Here is a 21,339-nt window from a genome sequence, read left to right on the forward strand (position 1 = left end):
CATCGGGGCACTTTATGCATAAAGTAATAGTTTTAAGTGATTATGCATAAAGGTAAAGGCCCTATCTTACAATTTAAAGCTGCGGTGATTGCAGCATTTCCAGATGTGTCGACTTTTGCATGACTCTGCCAGTACTGTAAACTGTAATTGTGGATGGTGTGATGAACTGTGCTCACAGACAATGATTTCTACAAGTGTTTGATAACCAGTGGAGTGATTTCAATGACAGAATCATGCCTGTTTTGAATGCAGTGCTGCCTGGTAGCGTTCTGATGCCACAATCCTATATGATGTTCTGCTTTGTCCCTTGCTCACAGAGATTTGTGCAGATTCTTGGACTCTTTTGATGATGCTATGTACAGTAGATGACGAGATATAAAGTAGACTGGCAATCAATTGCCCATCTTTACTTTAGAGGAACTCTGCCTCTTTTTATACCCAACCATGTTACTGAGCTGTTACTTAACTAGTTACAAAATGTTCTTCCAGCTGTTTCTTTTACTTTTCCAGCATGGGTTCTGTCAAAAGAATATTGTTTTTATATAATGTGATCAGCTTCATGAAATGTATTCTTTTATCACTAGGCAATCTACATGTCTACGTGACTTTTCACCTAATAACTTTTGTGATGAACTTATTCAGCTACTAAACCACTTCCTGTTTTCTGAGAACATGCAGATGTAGAAAAGGGAAAAAACCTGTTGCTCTGAGTACACTGTGAAAAGTAGACAGGAAGCGCAGGCTTTTGCAGAGCGTGCTTGTGCTGTGCTGATTTTGTTGTTTCTGAGTGACGTTGTTATTTTTGAACACACACACACACACACACACACACACACACACACACAGACATACAGAAGTGTATAAATAAAGAACGCAGGCAGTGATGAGACGCAGTTCGTGTGTCTATCACTGCCCACGCGTGTAAAGACGACTGCAGTGTTTGTGTTTTCTAACTCAGGTGTCTTAGCTGAAGAACTACGGGGTGATTTAAAGAAATCCCGTTTATTTTAATAGTTATTGCTCATGAAACAGTAAAAGGACTCAGTTTAAACATTTGATATGTTTTTTTATACTCTGGATGTTAAGAAATTATGGGTCAATTTAATGATTTGAAATCGTTGAGTTCTGCTTTCATTTACAGTTTCCCAACCTTTTTGGAGTTAGGTTGGGAAACTGTAAGGTTGTGTGATTGCAGAAGTATCTCAATTCCAGATGTTTATGTATGTATTTGTTTTTTTTACTTGTTCTCGGAACCATACCTAGAATTTGACTAAAATGCTCTAAAATATAACAATAATTATATATTTTTTATCTTAATGAAGAAAAGTGAAAAGTGAACACTATGGACTTGTCACTAGGGACTAAGGTATCACAGAAGCGGGTCTGGATTCAGGCACAGGACCTCAGAAAAACATTTAACAGTTTATTTACAAGAGAAAAACACACCAAGGGCTATCTACAAAAATGTGGGGAGGGAGAAATCCAGGGGTCCTTTAGGGTGGAAAAATCACACATTAATCCTCTTCAGTCATACACAAGGATGTCCTCTTCAGCCACACACCACTCGAAACACTCACATCAAAACACTTTTTGACATGGAAAAACACGGGCTGGGACAGGTCCAGGGAAATTTATAAACCAAAGGAGAGAACAAATCAATAGCCAGAAACAACAACTAGAAAAGGATAACTTAGCGAGAGTTGTGTTCTAAAGCCTAAGTTTGAGTATATTGCTAATCTAACCACATGTATGTCATGTATGCATAGGATAACCTATTACATGAATATATCTTCGTCTTTTGTGGCTAGCCTTGTATATCCTGACTCCCGTATTCTTTTGAATGGAGTTTGGCTGGCTGCTGAATTGTGTACCGACGCACACACACAAGAAGAGCAGTACGATAATTATAGATGACTTTAATTATTCAACTAAAAGTTATTACAGTAAGCCAAAGAGTAAAACTCAAATAGGGGAACAAAAGGGTAGTATTGTTGAGTGAATTAAAAATTGAAGTATAATTTCAAAAAATAAAAAATAACTTTGGCAATATTGTTTACTCATTAAACTAAAATAAATGTATTACAAATGTCTATGTTCTTCAATTGGCAAACACATCAAGCATGACATGGTAGTGAAGCTTAATTTAGAATGTGATGTCTAGTTATGTGTGAATGAAGAGCCTTCAGAAGGTGTTTAGTTTTGCTCCTGACAAATACTTATTGATATTAACTTTATAAAAACATATAGATGAACTCAAATACAAATGGAGCTAAAAGTAAAAAAATAAGCAAAAATAAAAGTAAAAATTCTAAACCATTACAACTAAAATCCACTCTGTGAACTAAGTGAAATTAAACTGAATTAAAACTGAATCTTTTGCTCAGATTCAAAGCTTAGATAATGCTATGCTTAAAACAAAGAGCATAATGGAATACAATAGAAGGCACAAACTCTCACATGATATCTAAAGAAGTCAGAGTTTAGGGGTGGTTTTTTAAACCTTATGTGATTGGCAGAAGGCTGATCATTACATCCAACAACAGATAAACCCTTCAAGTTCTCTCTCCACTCTCTAACCGATGTTGTTTAATAACTAAATAAAACTGGGAATTAAACAACAATTGGTACAGCTGAAAATATTTAACAATATGCAACACATAATTGAGAATGAAACGCTGTGCTTTTTTTTGTGATGCAATGATTTTGCTGGCGCTCATAAACAAGGATTTTGATCGGCAGTGCTTTTGCTGTCCTTGTTGGGACAATGATTAACAAGTAATTGAATTGCCCTATTTGTCCCCCCAACATGCTAAAAGAAGCCCAATAATATGCCACGAGGTGTCTCTTTGAGTTAGTCGATGATGAACTGCTAGTTTTTGGGTCTCACCATGGGCCTGAACACAGCAGCTTTCCTCCTGGGAGCCTTGATCTCCACTGGTAAGTAGTACAACTACTATAGGGCATGTAAAGATGATTTTTCTTCTTATTTGTTTAGCTCTGTTTTCTTACATTTAAAAAAGCAAACAAGGTGTGAAGGGGGGGGGTTGGCTTCTTTTTTTTAGCATTTAGTTTAAATGGTAATAATGGATGCGTTTCAAGTGCTAAATTCTTATAATGCAGAATGCAACAATAACACTAAGACTTTTCTTTCTTTTACATTACATATGCTAGAAATAACTCAACAAAATAAGAAGCACAGAGACACATTTTTTCTCACACTCTCAGGTCTAAATGGGTCATGACAGACCACATCAGCACATTCAAAGCTATACCTTTAGTCTAGATTTGAATAATTAATGGAATTTGATAAATGTAAGCTTACGTTAAAGTAATTTAGGATAATTCTGTGTAGTGTAGTTTATAAAGACCTAAAACAGTGTGTTGGATGATTTGGTAACCATGTTGGAGCCCGTATACTGGTTGCTTTTAGTCAGATGACGTAAAATGGATTGTTTGGCTACACGATTTCCCGATAAACCCTCTAATCAGCAACCTTGACTGACTGGACAAAACCTGCTTATTGACAAAGAATATATACTTTCTTTAAAAATATAACATTTGGGTACATAACAAAAAGGACAGCGCTACAATATCTCCTCTGCTTTTAATAACTACTTTTACACACCGGCCTGTTGTGTTAAAACAAGTCGAAATTCTAATTAATTACTTGAATATACATTGATATGCCTTCATATTGGATAACTGTTCAGTAAAATATTTTATTTACCTGCTGTCTTAACTTCTGTGCAAGGTGGCAAAGGAAAAAAAATCTTGATGGAAAAATAAGTCTTGACAGCATTTGTGTTTTGCTCTTATGAGAACTGCTAGACTTGTAATGAAATGTATCTAATAACAACAGATGAGAAATCCAACAGCACTCTTGATGTGGGAGTCTAAAAGTGTTTTATATTGATCTAAAAAATAAGAATCTTTGAGCTTTTGAGGTGCTGGTTGTGATCCCTTCCACCCTTATGTTTCCCTGTGATACTGTTAATCCCCCAAATTTAGCAGTAGCAGATTTCTTAAAATATGTCCTGGAATTTCCTCCTGGATTGCCTAGACCTATACAAGATCAACAGGGCCCTAGGAGCCTTCATCAGGAACTCAATGGGAATGTAGAGGACAACACTAGAGGCCAACTTCAAGCCCATAGCATAGGCCTGAACCCCCTCAGTGAGATCATTAACAAGACTGGCTACGGATACCGACTACGGAATGGAGCAGTTGCCAGCCATCTCCTGTACATGGATGACATCAAGCTGTATGTCAAGAGCGAATGAGACATTGATTCACTGATCCACACCACCAGGATATACAGCAATGACATCGGAATGTCAGTCGGAATGGAGAAGTGTAGTCAGATGATAACGAAGAGAGGGAAGGTAGTCAGAACTGAGGGGATCAAACTACCACAAGGCAACATTGCAGATTTAGAGGACAGCTACACGTACCTGGGGATCCCACAGGCAAATGGGAACCATGAAGAGGCCGCTAGGAAAACTGCAACCACCAAGTACCTGCAGAGGAGTCAGCTCAATGGTAAGAACAAGATCCGCGTGTTCATTGAATACCTTGAGCACCGAAACCCAAGAAAGAAGAGGAAGAGAAGGAACCATAATGGAAGGACAGGCTCTTGCACTGTATGTACCACCAGCAGATAGAGGAGGTGGCTGACATCCAGAAATCCTACCAGTGGCTGCACAAAGAAAGACAGCACAGAGGCACTAATCATGGCTACGGATGGGTACCGGTGTTCTGACATAAACGGTAGTAACCAGACCGAAAAGCAGCGCACATTTCGGTGCTTTATTTCGGTGCTTTTTTCCCCCTGAGATGTCATACACTTTGGATTCTAGCCAATCATTTTACCTTTCCAAGGATTAAAAACTCCCAAGGCGAAGCGGTCAAAAGTCTGGCTGGACTTCACAGCAAAAGATGCAAACTCAGCAGCCTGCAACAAGTGCTTTAAGCTGATACTGTGCAAAGGAGGTAACACCTCAAATCTGATGAAACACCTGGCGACGCATAGTGTTTTTTTAAAAGCCGAGAAATGCACCGTATTTGATAGCTTGCTGCAAGTCCTCACACCGAGCGCATCTACTGCGGGTGTGGTGCCTGTTATCGGACCCGGAGTTAGCAACATCGACGAGGAGAGTCCTGGCGCTAGCCCTGCCAGTGTACCAGAAATGATGATGGATGACGATGGCAGTAGCAGCCGTTCTTCTCTGGGTGATTAGCTTAATGTTGCGGCTGTCTTCTTGTTTGATGGCAGATACTCCCTTCATGTTGTATCAACAGAAAAGGCTAACTTGGTTATCATTTTGCAGAAAAAAGAGACTGCTAAAAATAAAAACATAAGAGGTTTTTGGACAAAGTTTGTGTTCTCCATTCTTTAACCACCAGTTCGAGCACCGTTTAAGCACTGGCACCGTTTCAAAAGTACCAGTTTGGCACCGGTATCGGATAAAACCTAAACGATATGCATCCCTAATCATGGCAGCACAGGAACAAGCTCTGAGCACAAGATCCATAGAGGCTGGGGTCTACCACACCAAGCAAAATGCCAGGTGCAGGCTGTGTAAAGATGCCCATGAGGCAATCCAGCACATAACAGCAGGGTGCAAGATGGTAGCTGGCAGGAAGAAGGAACACAAGAAACTTGAGAAATACCAAGGGTTCAGGGAAGAGCTCAAGAAGATGTGGAGGGTGAAGGTCCCAGTGGTCCCAGTGGTAATCGGAGCACTAGGTGCGGTGACTCCCAAGCTAGGCGAGTGACTCCAGCAGATCCCAGGAACAACATCGGAGATCTCTGTCCAGAAGAGTGCAGTCCTAGAAACAGCTAAGATACTGCGCAGGACTCTCAAGCTCCCAGGCTCTGATGGAGGACCTGAGCTTGAAGGATAGACAGTCCACAGGGGCGAAGGGGGAATTTTTGTATAAATATATATATTTCAGACAAAATTCCTCCATATTATAAAAAACAAAGACAAAACTCACAAACATAAGGACACTTATTGCAATAAAAACTTGAACTACAGTTGTGTCGCCATGTGTTATAACTGTCACAGCTCTTACTATTGAATTTCTTGACTCATTCAAACAGCACATAAATTTGTACATATAGTTCCTCAGTAAGGCACGAAAAGCTGGGACGTTACTCACGACAAACATTTGACTTGCAGATGTCCATCTTGGAAGTTTAAGGAAAATTTTAAATGCATCCTGAAAAGCCACCAGCAGTTTTTTTTTTCATTATGACTTTGATATAATTACACCACAAATGAGCCATAGGCACAATAGGCTTGAAAATGGCTATTTTAACATCGTCTGTGCACATGTAAAATTTAGGTGGCCTTATATTAGCTTGCATGTGCAACTTACAATGCTGGCGTTTCGCATCATCATCATCACAGAGATCATTTTTTAAGATATGACCTAAGTATTTCACTTTACTCCTCATATCCAATACTTGGTCTGCTAAATAAAAGATTGGAAAATTTAGCTTTTGGGTTCCCATTCATTTCCTATGGCAGTCACTTCTGACCAGGAAATACATGAAGTAATTGTTTTTTTTTTTTGGATGTGACTGATTGCAGTTGGTGGCAATGACGTGGAGGGCTACTCCAAAACTGAAGGTGCATGGATTCTCTCACTGAACAAACGAACGTATTCAGTTAATACTGTGGCTGACTGTGCCACCAAATGTAACACTGAAACATCTTTCACATGCAAGTAAGTTCACATCTCACATTTCGTTCTGTGAATCAAAATGTTGCATGTATATACAAACGGTATGTATATACAAATAAAAATGTTTCCATTTATAGCTCCTAGTCCTGCCATTATCCATAGGGCCGCATTTTACCCTCCACATCTGCTCCAGTTGTTCCTTTAGCTCCTGGTAGTTTTCTGTTTCCTTGTGCTCGTTCTTCCTGATGTTGCTCTGCACTGGGATTGCCACATCTATCACAATTGTTCCTTATCATCATCTATCTTCAGCTGTTTTTGTCGATGCTCCATGATTCAAATTGTGGCTCTGACACTCACTAACCCATACACTCTTTCCTTTCTTTCTTTATTGTTCACACTGGGAATCTGATGACCAGTAAGGCTTATGGATCAATAAGTGGGATCTTATTCCTACCATTATGCCTTGTATAGTCCAGGCACTCTAATATAGATGTGTGAAGAATTGAATTGTAGGTTGTCAATCTAGGCGGTGCTCAGCGTGGTCTGCGTAGTTGTAAAGTCCTGTGTTGCAGCTCTATAAACAAGGAGCTGATGCTTCTGCTGTCTGTTGTATTTCCAATGCCTTTCTGAGCTATTCTTGTGTATTGACGCATGTTTCTACTCAGTATAGTTGCTATGATGCTTGAGAGAGGAGCTTCCGTGTTTCTATGGAAGGTTGCTGTGGTCTGGTCTTATTCTAAGTCCACCAGCCACTTGGCATTGGTGTGGCACCTCTTTCTCACAGATGTTCTTTCAGTATTGTTCAGTTGTTTACATCTGCAAGCATTTCCTCTGATGGGACTGTTAGCCAGGAGACTCGTGCGTTTGCTTGGGTGGCTACCTTGGCTACATATTTTCTCAATTCAGTAGATGCATCTGCCATTGCAGGTGGCTGGGCAACATTTAGTTAGGATTCACTGCTCTCTTCTACGAGGGTTAGCTAAATATTTCCATACTGCTCACTGCTGTTCCCATTGTACTTTAGACTCTTGATCTCGAGCTTTGATAATAGCTTCTCTTGATGTTATTAAACTGAACAACTAGGTGCTTCTTGGTAACTGTGAATGTTGGCTATCTCCTCATCCATAGTTCCCACATGAGCTGTATAATCCTGATGAGTACTTGATCATTAAGTGCCAGCCATTCTGGCTACCGAGGGAATTTACAGCAGTCATTATTACGGCTGTTTACATTCCCCCACAAGCCGAGGCTGACTGGCCAATGATGGGACTGTACAGTGCGATTAGCAGCCAGAAAACCATGCACCCAGAGATGGCATTTATCACAACCGGGGACTTTAACAAAGGAAACCTGAAGAAAGTTTTACCAAAACTCCACCAACACATTTACTTCATAACACGAGGAGAGCGGCTGCTTGACCACTGTTACACCTCCTTCCTGGATGCGTACAAAGCCCTCCTACGCGCCCCATTCGGCCAGTCGGTGTGTGTACTAAGCCCTCGCCTGTACTCACACTACACCTACAACTGCACGGCCACTAGCAACTCCAACATCATTGTGAAATTTGTGGACGACACAACAGTGGTGGGTCTTATCACCAGAGGTGATGAGACGGCTTAGAGGAAGGAGATCAGCGCCCTGACACACTGGTGCCAAGAGAGTCAACATCACGAAGACAAAGGAGTTGACAGTGGACTTCCTGAGGTGTAGAGAAGCACACACCCCCATCACCATCAACATTGCAGCTGTGGAGAGAGTGAGCAGCTTCCGTTTCTTAGGTGTATATCTGGTGGAGGATCTCACATGGTCTGTTCACGCGAACAAAATGTTGACATTTACGCACTCCATATTGTACATATATGCACTCCATATTGTACATATATGCCATTTCTTTTGCACAATATTCATACTGATGACTATATATATATATATATATATATATATATATATATATATATATATATATATTAGGGGTGCAACAATACACAAAATTCACGGTTCGGTTCGATACTTTGGTGACACGGTTCGATATTTTTTCGATACATAAAAATGTTCATGCCTTTTTAATTTATCATTTATTGCAATTATAAATATATATTTTAACTCAAAAGTACAGTTTTTAAATTTAATGTGGCTGAAACAACAAAATAAAAAAAATAAATCTATCTGATCGAGGAATCACTCATCTTTGGAAAAAAGAGTTTATTACAGAGAAATAGCTCTTTCCAAAATAAAAGCTATACTATACGCTTCTTCTGGGCTATATTCTAAGCAGCATATTAAATATATCAGGTCCCCATAAGAAGAATCATGTGCTAACGGCTGTCTAAATGATAAAGTTTGTAGCATGCGTGCTTGTTGTTTTTGTCTGCTTCTACTTGTCTTTGCACTAGGATTATGTCGGCATAAATGTGCAGTCATATTTGTTGTGTTCCCACTAGTGCTGTCAGCGTTAATCTCGTTAAAATGACATTAACGCCATAACACAGCAAATCTCCGTTAACGAGTTACCGCGGATCGCCCCGTGCTTGGGGCTGGACGGCGTCAACACGTTAACAAGCTAACTGCGCTAACGCACTAGTTCCCACCAATTGAGCATTGCGTGGCACATCTAACATACTGTTTTACTTTTGTCCATCAGGGTCATGCTTCACATGAAAACCAAGATAGTTCCAAACGCCAGATCTGAATGAGGGTGGGGGAGGTTAAATTTCGGGTAGCGTTGAGGCAGTTGCCATGTTGCAACGAGCTTTGCTTCTGTCTTGCTAGCTTGCGCTGCGCTCAGTGGATCTGCACTCGACAGTGCAGCCTAGGCGGAGTAGTCGAACGCAGATCCACTGAGCGCTCAACACAGACAGCATCGTCAGAAGAAAAGTTGATAAAATAAATAAAAAATGTTGTATTGTTCGATACATATGCGTACCGAACCGAAAGCACTGTATCGAACGGTTCAATATCGATACGAGTATTGTTGCACCCCTAATATATATATATATATATATATATATATATATATATATGTGTATGGTATAAATATTTATTAATGTGCATAGATTCTTATATTTATACATATATTTATTCTTATAATTCTCACATTCCTGTTCTTATATTTGGCTCGCAGCTTATGTTTCTTGTATTTTGCACACTACTGTTGCTTGTTAAACTTGCACACATGTGATGTAACAATAAAAGTGATTTGATTTTATCTGTCTTAGTGGGTTAGCTGGCATAGTAGTTTTCTATTAATACCATATTATCAATCCTTGTCCATGTATGCGTTGTTCCATTGGCCACCTCAAAACCTAACGGAAACAACAATTTTTTAATTTTTTTTTTTACACACAGGTCTTTTATCTATAATGAAAAGGACCAGGAGTGTTGGACAGCAGCGGCAAACTCCAAAACAGACAGTGTCTTTCGCAGTAGCACCATAGCTTTATATGAAAGAAATGGTAACGATCCTCATTTTTCTCTATGAATAATACTAACACTAAAGCCTCTGTTTTCATGTTGTCCTTTCTGTCGGCTACAGTGACTAGTCTTTTCTAGTTTACATGTTTTTTGTTTCCAATGTTTTTTGTTGACATTGTAGTTAATGTTTAGCATATGTGTCATTATGAGTAAGGTACTGAGTCTATAAACACAGCTTAATTTAGTTTTGTAAAACATCACAGAACTCGGATCAGATAAATTATTTACTATAGGAAATGTGTGATAAACATCAATAAATCTATTTCTAGTCTTTTCTTTCCTTTTCTTTTAGCATATCTTCTGGAGTGTGTAAATGGAATAGGAAGAGATTACAGAGGAACAAAGTCCAGAACAAACTCAGGAAAGATCTGTCAAAGATGGGACTCAAGCTACCCACACAGGCCAACGTGTGTGTTTGCATTTGATTTTGCATCATCATTTGATATCCTTTTATGTCTTAGTGAAAATTTTTTGAAATGTTTCTGCTGCAGTTTCAAGCCGCAGAGCCACCCACAAGCAGATCTGGAGTATAACTTCTGCAGAAACCCTGATGGGGACAGCAATGGACCGTGGTGTTACACTACTGATCCTAACACCCGCTGGGAGTACTGCAACATACCCAGCTGCTTTGGTAAGTTATCATGCATGGCCATGATATTTGAGATAAATCAGTGTTTTCCTTCACAGAGGAATGTCTTTAGTTTTAGTTTCATAAAACATCACAGAACTCGGACCAGATAAATAATTTATATTAAGAAATATGTGATAAACATCAATAAATCTATTTCTAGTCATTTTCTTTTCTTTTCTTTTCTGCAACGTACCCAGCTGCTTTGGTAAGATTCATACATGTCATTGTGTTTGTTTTGTTTTGTTCAGCTGACATACATGTGTAATTGTCCTCTAACAGCCATTTCTCTTTCAACACTTGCCATTTGGTTTGGTATTTAATGTAGCTAATATGTGAAATATAGGCACTACACAATACTCTGAAAAACTTAACTTAAAAGGCTGCAAGGCCAGATACCACTGGGTGATCTGGGCGTTGGCATCCTTCATGCGGTGGAGCCACTGCAGCGGGGCATGGTCTGAGCAGAGGGTGAATGGGCATCCCGGGAGCTGGTAACGAAGGGAGTCAACTGCCCACCGGGTCGCTAGGCACTCCCTTTCCACAGTGCTGTACCAGGTTTCTCGGTCCATTAGCTTCCAGCTGATGTACCAACCGGTCGGTCGACTCCCTCTACCTGCTGGGACAAAACGGCCCCCAGCCCTCTGTTCGAGGCATCTGTCTGCAGGAGAAAAGGGAGAGAGAAATTAGGTGTGTATAGCAACAGCTCCCCACCGAGAGCCTGTTTCACCCGCACAAACGCTGCCTGGCACTGTCCTGTCCACTGGACCAGATCTGGAGCACCCTTTCGGGTGAGATCGATCAAGGGGCTGGTCAGGTCCGCAAACCCTGGCACAAATTGGCCATAATAGCCGGCCAGCCCAGGGAACCGTCTCACCTCCATTTTGGTCTAGGGGCGCAGGCAGGATGCGATCGCTGCTGTCTTCTCTGAGGGTGAAGTCTGAGGGTGGTAGATGCTGGTCCAAACAGATTTAATGCCCAGTAATTCATACAGCTCTTTGAGTATGCGAGACAAGAACGACGTGCCCTGGTCAGTCAGTATTTCTTTCGGAATACAGACTCGGGAGATGACCTGAAACAGTGCCTGAGCCAGGCTCTTTGCAGAAATGGTGCGCAGTGGCACTGCCTCCGGGTATCACGTTGCATAGTCCACCAGAGCTAATACAAAGTGATAGCCGCGTGCACTCTGGTGGAATGGCCCAATGAGGTCCATACCAATGCGTTCGAATGGGACCTCCATTAAGGGTAATGGATGCAAAAGTGCTTTTGGAACGGCTGGCTGGCTCACCATCTGGCAATCCGGGCATGACACGCACCATCGGCGCACGTCTGCCCAGATGCCCTGCCAATAAAATCGGGCCATTACTTGCTCCAGAGTTTTCCTGCATCCCATGTGCCCTGCCATGGGGTTGCAATGGGTGTGTATTTCGTTAGTGTGAGTGTCGCAACTCACTCAATACAGCCTATTGTTCCGCAATTGGAAGTGCAGGTAAGTCTGCATGGCTTCAGGGCACACCAGGTGACCATCAATATCTATCACTTGGTCATAGGCTGAGTGTAGGGTGTCATCACGAGACTGCTCCAGTGGAAAATCTTCCATAGGGCGTGACACAGGAGGCAGAAGGACCTCCGTAGAAGGACCCACTTCTTCCTCCCCCCCAAAGTCAGCATCGGACGACCCCGCATCACCACTGAGCACCATGCAGACATTACACGCATCTACCAGTCACAATCGCATCCCCATGTACTGCCCCAACAAACTATGAAACCCCAGCCAATTTGTACCCAAAATCAGGGGACGCAACAGGCGCAGGCTAACCACAGCCTTTACTCTATGCATTTTGCCCCGGAATTTTAGCAGCAGCGGTACTATGGGATACCTGTGAACATCCCCATGCACACATTTTACCTCCACCCACTCCGCCTCCAACAATGAGCCGGGGAAAACCAAGCTTCGGTGGACGAGGGTCTGGGTGCAGCCCGTGTCCACCAAGGTGGACACCAAGGCCAGAGCCCCAGCGAAGCGGAACACCTGGCCCACCTCCATCATCGGACACTCCCGCCGTAGGTGCCCCAGCCACCCGCACTTTCAGCACTCCGGCCCCGGGGTCTCAGAGGCGGCAACGAACGTTTCTGGGTCTCTGGCAGGAAGCAGGGGTGCAAACAGGTTCTTGGGGCTCCACACCGGTGCTCACTCTGTCCTGTCCATGCTGAGGCCCCTTCTTCAATGTCGTCGGCATCCTGTAGGCTGGCTGCTCAGATGCGTGTGCTCCTGGCCAGCGGCCAGATGGTCCTCCACCAGTGTGACTGCCGCGTTCTGATCGATGGGGCTGGGGTAGCGATCCCAATGTGTGGTGGCGTTGGGCAACCCCTTCACAAATTGCTCCATGACCACCAAGCCCAGCATACGGGCTTCTTCCTCCATGGGCCCTGGACACAGCCACCTCGCCTCGTCTTCGAGCTGCCTTGCCCATGCTATCAGCCGCTCCCCTCCCGACATCTGACCAGCGTGGAACTGCTGCCGGTAATCCTCCGGGGAAAGACCAAGGTGATCCAATTCCGCCTGACAGACATCTTAATACACTCCATGGGACGCCGGAGGCAGGCTCAGGGCAGCTGTCTGGGCTTCACCCGACAACAGAGGCAACAGCCGTGGTGCCCACTCTTCCTCCAGACAGCGGCACCCCAGCATTGTGGCGTGAAAAGTCTCTATAAATACCAATGGTACCATCCGGTAAAGTGCCACCGACAGCGGGGGGGGGATGATGACGCCCCCGTCAGCCGCTGCAGTACAGCGGTGTCCCACTCCAAGTGGTCCCGCAATACCCCCAGCTGCTCCTCCTGCGCAGCCGCCTGCTGTGCGGACATCACCTGGCCCACGGGCGGAGTGACTGGGGGTCCGACATAGCACCAAGATTTCAGCACCACTGTGGTAAGGACCCCACGCACACACACAGTTGGCAGTTTGCTCTGTTATCTTTTATTGTCTGTGGGCAGCAGATGCTGTTGTTTCGGTGCTCTGCACGCTGGAACAGTCACTCCAAGGCTGCTGCCACACACACGTCCTTGTGCTCCGCTGTCACTGGAAAACCCCCAAAAGATAGCAGTGTCATTTAACCTGACCCAGCATACCTGTTTCAAACACACCCCCCGTGCTGCTCCTTCGAGCTCACTGTGCTACCCCTCCTCTACAGCAGGCCAGAGACCACTGTATGGTCTGCAGTGGTGAGAATTACAGAGGAAGAATCTCCACCACTGAAAACAGCTTCACCTGAAAGTTAAACACTGCTGTAATTTCATTTAGTTTCACAAAACATCACAGAACTCAGATCAGATAAATAATTTACATTAAGAAATTTGTGATAACCATCAATAAATCTATTTTTCTTTCTTTTCTTTTCTAGACTATCTTCTGGAGTGTGTAAATGGAATAGGAAGAGATTACAGAGGAACAAAGTCCAGAACAAACTCAGGAAAGATCTGTCAAAGATGGGACTCAAGCTACCCACACAGGCCAAAGTATGTGTTTGCATTTGATTTTACATCATCATTTCATATCCTTTAATGCCTTTGTGAAAAGTTTTTATAATGTCTCTCCTGAGTTTCACGCCACAGAGCCACCCACAAGCAGATCTGGAGTCCAACTTCTGCAGAAACCCTGATATGGACAGCAATGGACCGTGGTGTTACACCACTGATCCTAACGCCCGCTGGGAGTACTGCAACATACCCAGCTGCTCTGGTAAGATTCATACATGTCATTGTGTTTGTTTTATTTAGTTCAACTGACATACATGTCTAATTGTCCTCTAGCACAGCGGTCCCCAACCCCCGGGCCTCGGACCGGTACCGGTCCGTGAGTCGTTTGGTACCGGGCCGCGAGAGTTGAGGCTAAGGTGTGAAATGTATGGTTTTGAGGGTTTTTATCGGTTTTCAGCGTTATTTTGTTATCGTTTTTATGGTTAACTCGGTTTTCCTGGGTCTTTTCACGTGTGTTATGAATAAATCTTCTTTTTTTCGGTACCGGTACTAGTTTTATTTTGTTGTATTTATCCGCGACACCTTAAAGGCCGGTCCGTGAAAATATTGTCGAGCATAAACCGGTCCGTGGCGCAAAAAAGGTTGGGGACCGCTGCTCTAGCAGCCATTTCTCTTTCAACAATCACCATTTGGTGCAGCGGCTGCAGTGATGCGGCCGCTGTACCGGTCTGTTGTGATGAAGAGAGATGGGACTTAACCCTCTCAGGCCCAAATTAAGTTTTTTGTTGCTAATGCACAACCAAGTCCTGCAGTGGTACTTCTGAGTAAAAAAAACCTCATAAAATATGTATGTGGGGTAATCAGGTTGTTAGTTCTTAACTGTTGCAAATCTGTAACGTCTGCCTGGAGAGGATTAAGCGAAGCTCTCAATTTACCGGTCGATCTACGCCCCTACCCTCACCTATGGTCACGGGATGGTAGTGACTGAAAGAACGAGATCGCGAATACAAGCGGCGGAAATGGGCTTCCTCCGAAGGGTTGCTGTCCTCTCCCTTAGAGATAGGGTGAGAAGTTTGGCCAGAGGAATGTCTGGTCTGAAATGGTGAGAATTACAGAGGAAAAATCTCCGCCACTGAAAACAGCTTCACCTGAAAGATAAACACTGCTGTAATTTAATTTAGTTTCATAAAACATCACAAAATTCGGATCAGATAAATAATTTACATTAAGAAATTTGTGATAAACATCAATAAATCTATTTCTTTTCTTTTCTAGCATATCTTCTGGAGTGTGTAAATGGAATAGGAAGAGATTACAGAGGAACAAAGTCCAGAACAAACTCAGGAAAGATCTGTCAAAGATGGGACTCAAGCTACCCACACAGGCCAAAGTATGTGTTTGCATTTGATTTTACATCATCATTTCATATCCTTTAATGCCTTTGTGAAAAGTTTTTATAATGTCTCTCCTGAGTTTCACGCCACAGAGCCACCCACAAGCAGATCTGGAGTCCAACTTCTGCAGAAACCCTGATATGGACAGCAATGGACCGTGGTGTTACACCACTGATCCTAACGCCCGCTGGGAGTACTGCAACATACCCAGCTGCTCTGGTAAGATTCATACATGTCATTGTGTTTGTTTTATTTAGTTCAACTGACATACATGTCTAATTGTCCTCTAGCACAGCGGTCCCCAACCCCCGGGCCTCGGACCGGTACCGGTCCGTGAGTCGTTTGGTACCGGGCCGCGAGAGTTGAGGCTAAGGTGTGAAATGTATGGTTTTGAGGGTTTTTATCGGTTTTCAGCGTTATTTTGTTATCGTTTTTATGGTTAACTCGGTTTTCCTGGGTCTTTTCACGTGTGTTATGAATAAATCTTCTTTTTTTCGGTACCGGTACTAGTTTTATTTTGTTGTATTTATCCGCGACACCTTAAAGGCCGGTCCGTGAAAATATTGTCGAGCATAAACCGGTCCGTGGCGCAAAAAAGGTTGGGGACCGCTGCTCTAGCAGCCATTTCTCTTTCAACAATCACCATTTGGTGCAGCGGCTGCAGTGATGCGGCCGCTGTACCGGTCTGTTGTGATGAAGAGAGATGGGACTTAACCCTCTCAGGCCCAAATTAAGTTTTTTGTTGCTAATGCACAACCAAGTCCTGCAGTGGTACTTCTGAGTAAAAAAAACCTCATAAAATATGTATGTGGGGTAATCAGGTTGTTAGTTCTTAACTGTTGCAAATCTGTAACGTCTGCCTGGAGAGGATTAAGCGAAGCTCTCAATTTACCGGTCGATCTACGCCCCTACCCTCACCTATGGTCACGGGATGGTAGTGACTGAAAGAACGAGATCGCGAATACAAGCGGCGGAAATGGGCTTCCTCCGAAGGGTTGCTGTCCTCTCCCTTAGAGATAGGGTGAGAAGTTTGGCCAGAGGAATGTCTGGTCTGAAATGGTGAGAATTACAGAGGAAAAATCTCCGCCACTGAAAACAGCTTCACCTGAAAGATAAACACTGCTGTAATTTAATTTAGTTTCATAAAACATCACAAAATTCGGATCAGATAAATAATTTACATTAAGAAATTTGTGATAAACATCAATAAATCTATTTCTTTTCTTTTCTAGCATATCTTCTGGAGTGTGTAAATGGAATAGGAAGAGATTACAGAGGAACAAAGTCCAGAACAAACTCAGGAAAGATCTGTCAAAGATGGGACTCAAGCTACCCACACAGGCCAAAGTATGTGTTTGCATTTGATTTTACATCATCATTTCATATCCTTTTATGCCTTTGTGAAAAGTTTTTATAATGTCTCTCCTGAGTTTCACGCCACAGAGCCACCCACAAGCAGATCTGGAGTCCAACTTCTGCAGAAACCCTGATATGGACAGCAATGGACCGTGGTGTTACACCACTGATCCTAACGCCCGCTGGGAGTACTGCAACATACCCAGCTGCTCTGGTAAGATTCATACATGTCATTGTGTTTGTTTTATTTAGTTCAACTGACATACATGTCTAATTGTCCTCTAGCACAGCGGTCCCCAACCCCCGGGCCTCGGACCGGTACCGGTCCGTGAGTCGTTTGGTACCGGGCCGCGAGAGTTGAGGCTAAGGTGTGAAATGTATGGTTTTGAGGGTTTTTATCGGTTTTCAGCGTTATTTTGTTATCGTTTTTATGGTTAACTCGGTTTTCCTGGGTCTTTTCACGTGTGTTATGAATAAATCTTCTTTTTTTCGGTACCGGTACTAGTTTTATTTTGTTGTATTTATCCGCAACACCTTAAAGGCCGGTCCGTGAAAATATTGTCGAGCATAAACCGGTCCGTGGCGCAAAAAAGGTTGGGGACCGCTGCTCTAGCAGTCATTTCTCTTTCAACAATCACCATTTGGTGCAGCGGCTGCAGTGATGCGGCCGCTGTACCGGTCTGTTGTGATGAAGAGAGATGGGACTTAACCCTCTCAGGCCCAAATTAAGTTTTTTGTTGCTAATGCACAACCAAGTCCTGCAGTGGTACTTCTGAGTAAAAAAAACCTCATAAAATATGTATGTGGGGTAATCAGGTTGTTAGTTCTTAACTGTTGCAAATCTGTAACGTCTGCCTAGAGAGGATTAAGCGAAGCTCTCAATTTACCGGTCGATCTACGCCCCTACCCTCACCTATGGTCACGGGTTGGTAGTGACTGAAAGAACGAGATCGCGAATACAAGCGGCGGAAACGGGCTTCCTCCGAAGGGTTGCTGTCCTCTCCCTTAGAGATAGGGTGAGAAGTTTGGCCAGAGGAATGTCTGGTCTGAAATGGTGAGAATTACAGAGGAAAAATCTCCGCCACTGAAAACAGCTTCACCTGAAAGATAAACACTGCTGTAATTTAATTTAGTTTCATAAAACATCACAAAATTCGGATCAGATAAATAATTTACATTAAGAAATTTGTGATAAACATCAATAAATCTATTTCTTTTCTTTTCTAGCATATCTTCTGGAGTGTGTAAATGGAATAGGAAGAGATTACAGAGGAACAAAGTCCAGAACAAACTCAGGAAAGATCTGTCAAAGATGGGACTCAAGCTACCCACACAGGCCAAAGTATGTGTTTGCATTTGATTTGCATCATCATTTCATATCCTTTTATGCCTTTTTGAGATTTGTTCTTAATGTTTCTGCTGCAGTTTCACGCCACAGAGCCACCCACAAGCAGAGCTTTACTACTAACTTCTGCAGAAACCCTGATGGGGACAGCAATGGACCGTGGTGTTACACTACGGATCCTAATGCCCGCTGGGAGCACTGCAACGTACCTAGTTGCTCTGGTAGGATTCATAATTCATCTAATTATGGCCATTGTCAACAACCCATATGCATACATTTCTTTCCTCTTAACTACTCTTGTGTTTTTCTGAACCAGTGGCCAAACAATCCCTCTCCTTCTTCTCCATTGTTTAACAGTTTCTATCCTTGTAAATAATCTCAAAAGAAGTATAGCTTGGTTCTTGTGAAAAGTGAACATGTACGTTCCAATTTTTATAAATTCACACACTGCAATTGACTAAAAAATGACATCTTCTCACTTTGTCAGAACTCAGACCTGTCAGCCTTCAATATTCTGCTCTTTCTGTCATGGTTCTGGGTCTTTTGACCCAGTATTTGAGTTTCATGCCTTTTTGTAGTATTATGTTCTAATTTGTTAGTTCTGTTTGAGTTTTCTGTTTGCCTATTTAGTTGTCTGTTCAGGTCCCCCCCATGTCTGTCTTCCTCATTATGATGTGATGGTTATAATTTCATGTCTTTAGTGTGGGAGTCTGTCATGTCCCCTGTGTTTAAGTCCCCGTCGCCCTTTGTGCGTCTCTGTGATGTCTTTGTCTCCCTTTGTGTCGCTCTCGTTCCCTTTCTTTCCCGTGTCCCCAGTCTTGTCTCCTCCTCTTCTTTACATGTTTCCCCTTGTGTCTCATTCCTTGTCTCCCCCTCGCTGTCATGTTCTGTATTTGTTTCTTATACCCGTGTCCCATCTCCTGTTCCCTGATGTTATGTCAAGGTCGTGTGTCTTAAGTCTGCACCTCTGTATTTTCTGTTCTATTTTGACAGTCTAATTTGTTTAATTTTTCTTCCCCTGTGGCGTCATGTTCATCTGTTTCAGCTGTGTTCCCCGTGTGTTTCCACTTCCCTTGTCACCCTTGTGTGTATCTATGTGATCTGTTGTCATACATCCATTGTTAGGTTGTCTGTTGTGTTCACGCCCTGTTTCCTGGTATCCACCCATCCACACCAGGTTTTCATGTTTATGTTTAGTTTTTCCACTTTAGGTTTGTTTTGCACCTTTTTAACAGCCACAATAAACAGCTCACGTTTCGTTAAAATCTAGTTAAGTTCCACGCTTCATTTTGTCTGCGTTTGGGTCCGCTCTCCTCTCTCCACACGCAGACTCTGACACTTTCTTAGCTTGGTTTTAGCATCAGTTAACCTAAACACCATCAAAAAGAGCTGTGTTAGTAAAATAGTAAAGTATCCCCTATCTAATATCTATTTTGTGTTTCCTCCCTGTAGGGTGACAGAGGTGGTCCTCTGGTTTGTTATGAGCAGAACAGATTTGTCCTTCAGGGTGTCACAACATGGGCTGAGTGTGATGTACGTTGGGCAGGACAGCCAGTGTCTACACTCAAGTTTCTAAGTTTGTGGACTGGATCGATGCAACCATCAAAGCCAACTAAAAGCTATCATCCGTAATGCGGTTGTTGAGGATGTCTTAACATCTATACTGTGTTCTGTTCTGACGTGAACGTTTTTATCAAGTATTTTTTATTAAGTATGGATACTGTGGGATTATAATATTATTTTATGCCATGTTAGACCCCTAATTAAAGATTGTGAATTATTATGTAGTTTTAGTTTGCATTATTCTCCTGAATTAGAAGAAGGTGATAACTATTATATTTGTTAAACTGATTTGCATTACATTAGACTGCTGATTTATTGTGAATGAATAATATTGTTTTATGATGCATTATACTGCTGAGTTATAAGAAATACTGTTCGCAGAAAGTCATCGCCTTATTTGTCTGATTAGAAGAGAACAGAACATACTGGAGAGCTTTTCTGCCCCATCTCAGCAGGAGCAGATAAACAGGGAGCCAAAGTCGTAGCTTAGGCGCTGTGTGAGAGAAAGAATGTGAATGTTTAGGCTTTTATGATTAGGTGGGGGCCACTAGAGGCTATAAGAGTTTGATCAATGCTCCACCATTTTGAGATCTGATGCTGTCTGCGTACGGTGTCCATCTCCCACGCGTGTGATCATTAAAATCATCGTTTGACTCAACCCGGCCGGACCAGTGTTGTTATTTTGGTTTTTCCTCTTGTATCCATCCCCAATATTTGAATCCGTAACAATACACATTAAATAGTGCATGAAAATCACAAAGTCTGCTAGAGAAGAAAAATACAAGTTAAACAAAATAAGGAAATCACACTTTATACAAGATGATTTTGAGTGAAATAAAAAGTGGCTATACAGTTATTTATCTGTTCTGATTTAAAAAAGATTCTATTTATTATGTTATAAAAGCATTTCTATTGTCAATAAAATTGAAATGGTTACAGATTTTGCTTCTTTTCTTGGTGTCACTCATTTTCTTTAACATAACTTTCTAATGTGACGATGTTGTCTCTTGTTGTTTCTTTCATTCTCTCTCTCTCCCTCCTGCTCTTTTCGTGTGCTACTGCTGTTGCGATGTAACTACCGCCCCTGTCCCCTCGGGCACAAACACAAGGCTCTGTTTGTGTCTCCCGTCTCTGCTCAGCCCAAACACAATGCTAACGTGCAGCATGAAGCAAAAAAAAAAAAGTGAGAGAGAGAGAGAGAGCAAGAGAAAGAGAAAAAACCCATGGCTCCTAATAAGGACCTGGCTCTAAGAGCCATTTCGTTCACGACCGACCCATCACTAACCTGTACACTCAGATTTACATATGAGACAACATTACGATAACAGTCGTAACAAAGTCCTCCGTCTCCCTTTGTTCATTGTTACGTCATCTGTGTTACCTACCCCACATCCAGTTTAATTTTGTCAAGT

General features: G+C 42.5%; 1 protein-coding gene across 4 annotated transcripts; it reads left to right on the top strand.

Moving 5' to 3' along the window:
- Window positions 1–2,787: 2,787 nt before the first annotated feature.
- Window positions 2,788–20,833, top strand: LOC146372074 (plasminogen-like). 4 transcript variants are annotated; one of them, XM_084953626.1, is made up of 14 exons: window positions 2,797–2,937; window positions 6,597–6,732; window positions 10,036–10,142; window positions 10,454–10,568; window positions 10,653–10,792; window positions 14,194–14,308; window positions 14,392–14,531; window positions 15,545–15,659; window positions 15,743–15,882; window positions 16,896–17,010; window positions 17,094–17,233; window positions 18,247–18,361; window positions 18,445–18,585; window positions 19,817–20,833. In XM_084953626.1, the coding sequence occupies exons 1-13, from the start codon at window positions 2,889–2,891 to the stop codon at window positions 18,485–18,487; spliced, it is 1,470 nt and encodes a 489-aa protein (XP_084809752.1). In that variant the 5' UTR covers window positions 2,797–2,888; the 3' UTR covers window positions 18,488–18,585; window positions 19,817–20,833. The 4 variants fall into 4 exon arrangements, with proteins under 4 accessions (XP_084809754.1, XP_084809755.1, XP_084809753.1 ...); XM_084953628.1 differs by lacking the exons at window positions 18,445–18,585; window positions 19,817–20,833 and adding an exon at window positions 17,879–18,073 and having other exon boundaries at window positions 2,788–2,937; window positions 17,107–17,233; window positions 18,247–18,358; XM_084953629.1 differs by lacking the exon at window positions 19,817–20,833 and having other exon boundaries at window positions 2,792–2,937; window positions 17,107–17,233; window positions 18,445–18,580.
- Window positions 20,834–21,339: the final 506 nt, after the last annotated feature.

This window comes from Perissodus microlepis, chromosome 15 (genome assembly GCF_051167445.1).
Source record: "Perissodus microlepis isolate ML-2025 ecotype Zambia chromosome 15, ASM5116744v1, whole genome shotgun sequence".
In the NCBI taxonomy this organism is placed as follows: Eukaryota; Metazoa; Chordata; class Actinopteri; order Cichliformes; family Cichlidae; genus Perissodus; species Perissodus microlepis.

Bases quoted from the DNA above. Each gene is read 5' to 3' on its own strand.
- LOC146372074 (XM_084953626.1), top strand. From the start codon at position 2,889: ATGGGCCTGAACACAGCAGCTTTCCTCCTGGGAGCCTTGATCTCCACT. The intron at 6,733-10,035 runs GTAAGTTCACAT...TTTTACACACAG, and splicing joins GAAACATCTTTCACATGCAA to GTCTTTTATCTATAATGAAA. The intron at 17,234-18,246 runs GTAAGATTCATA...TTTCTTTTCTAG, and splicing joins CAACATACCCAGCTGCTCTG to CATATCTTCTGGAGTGTGTA.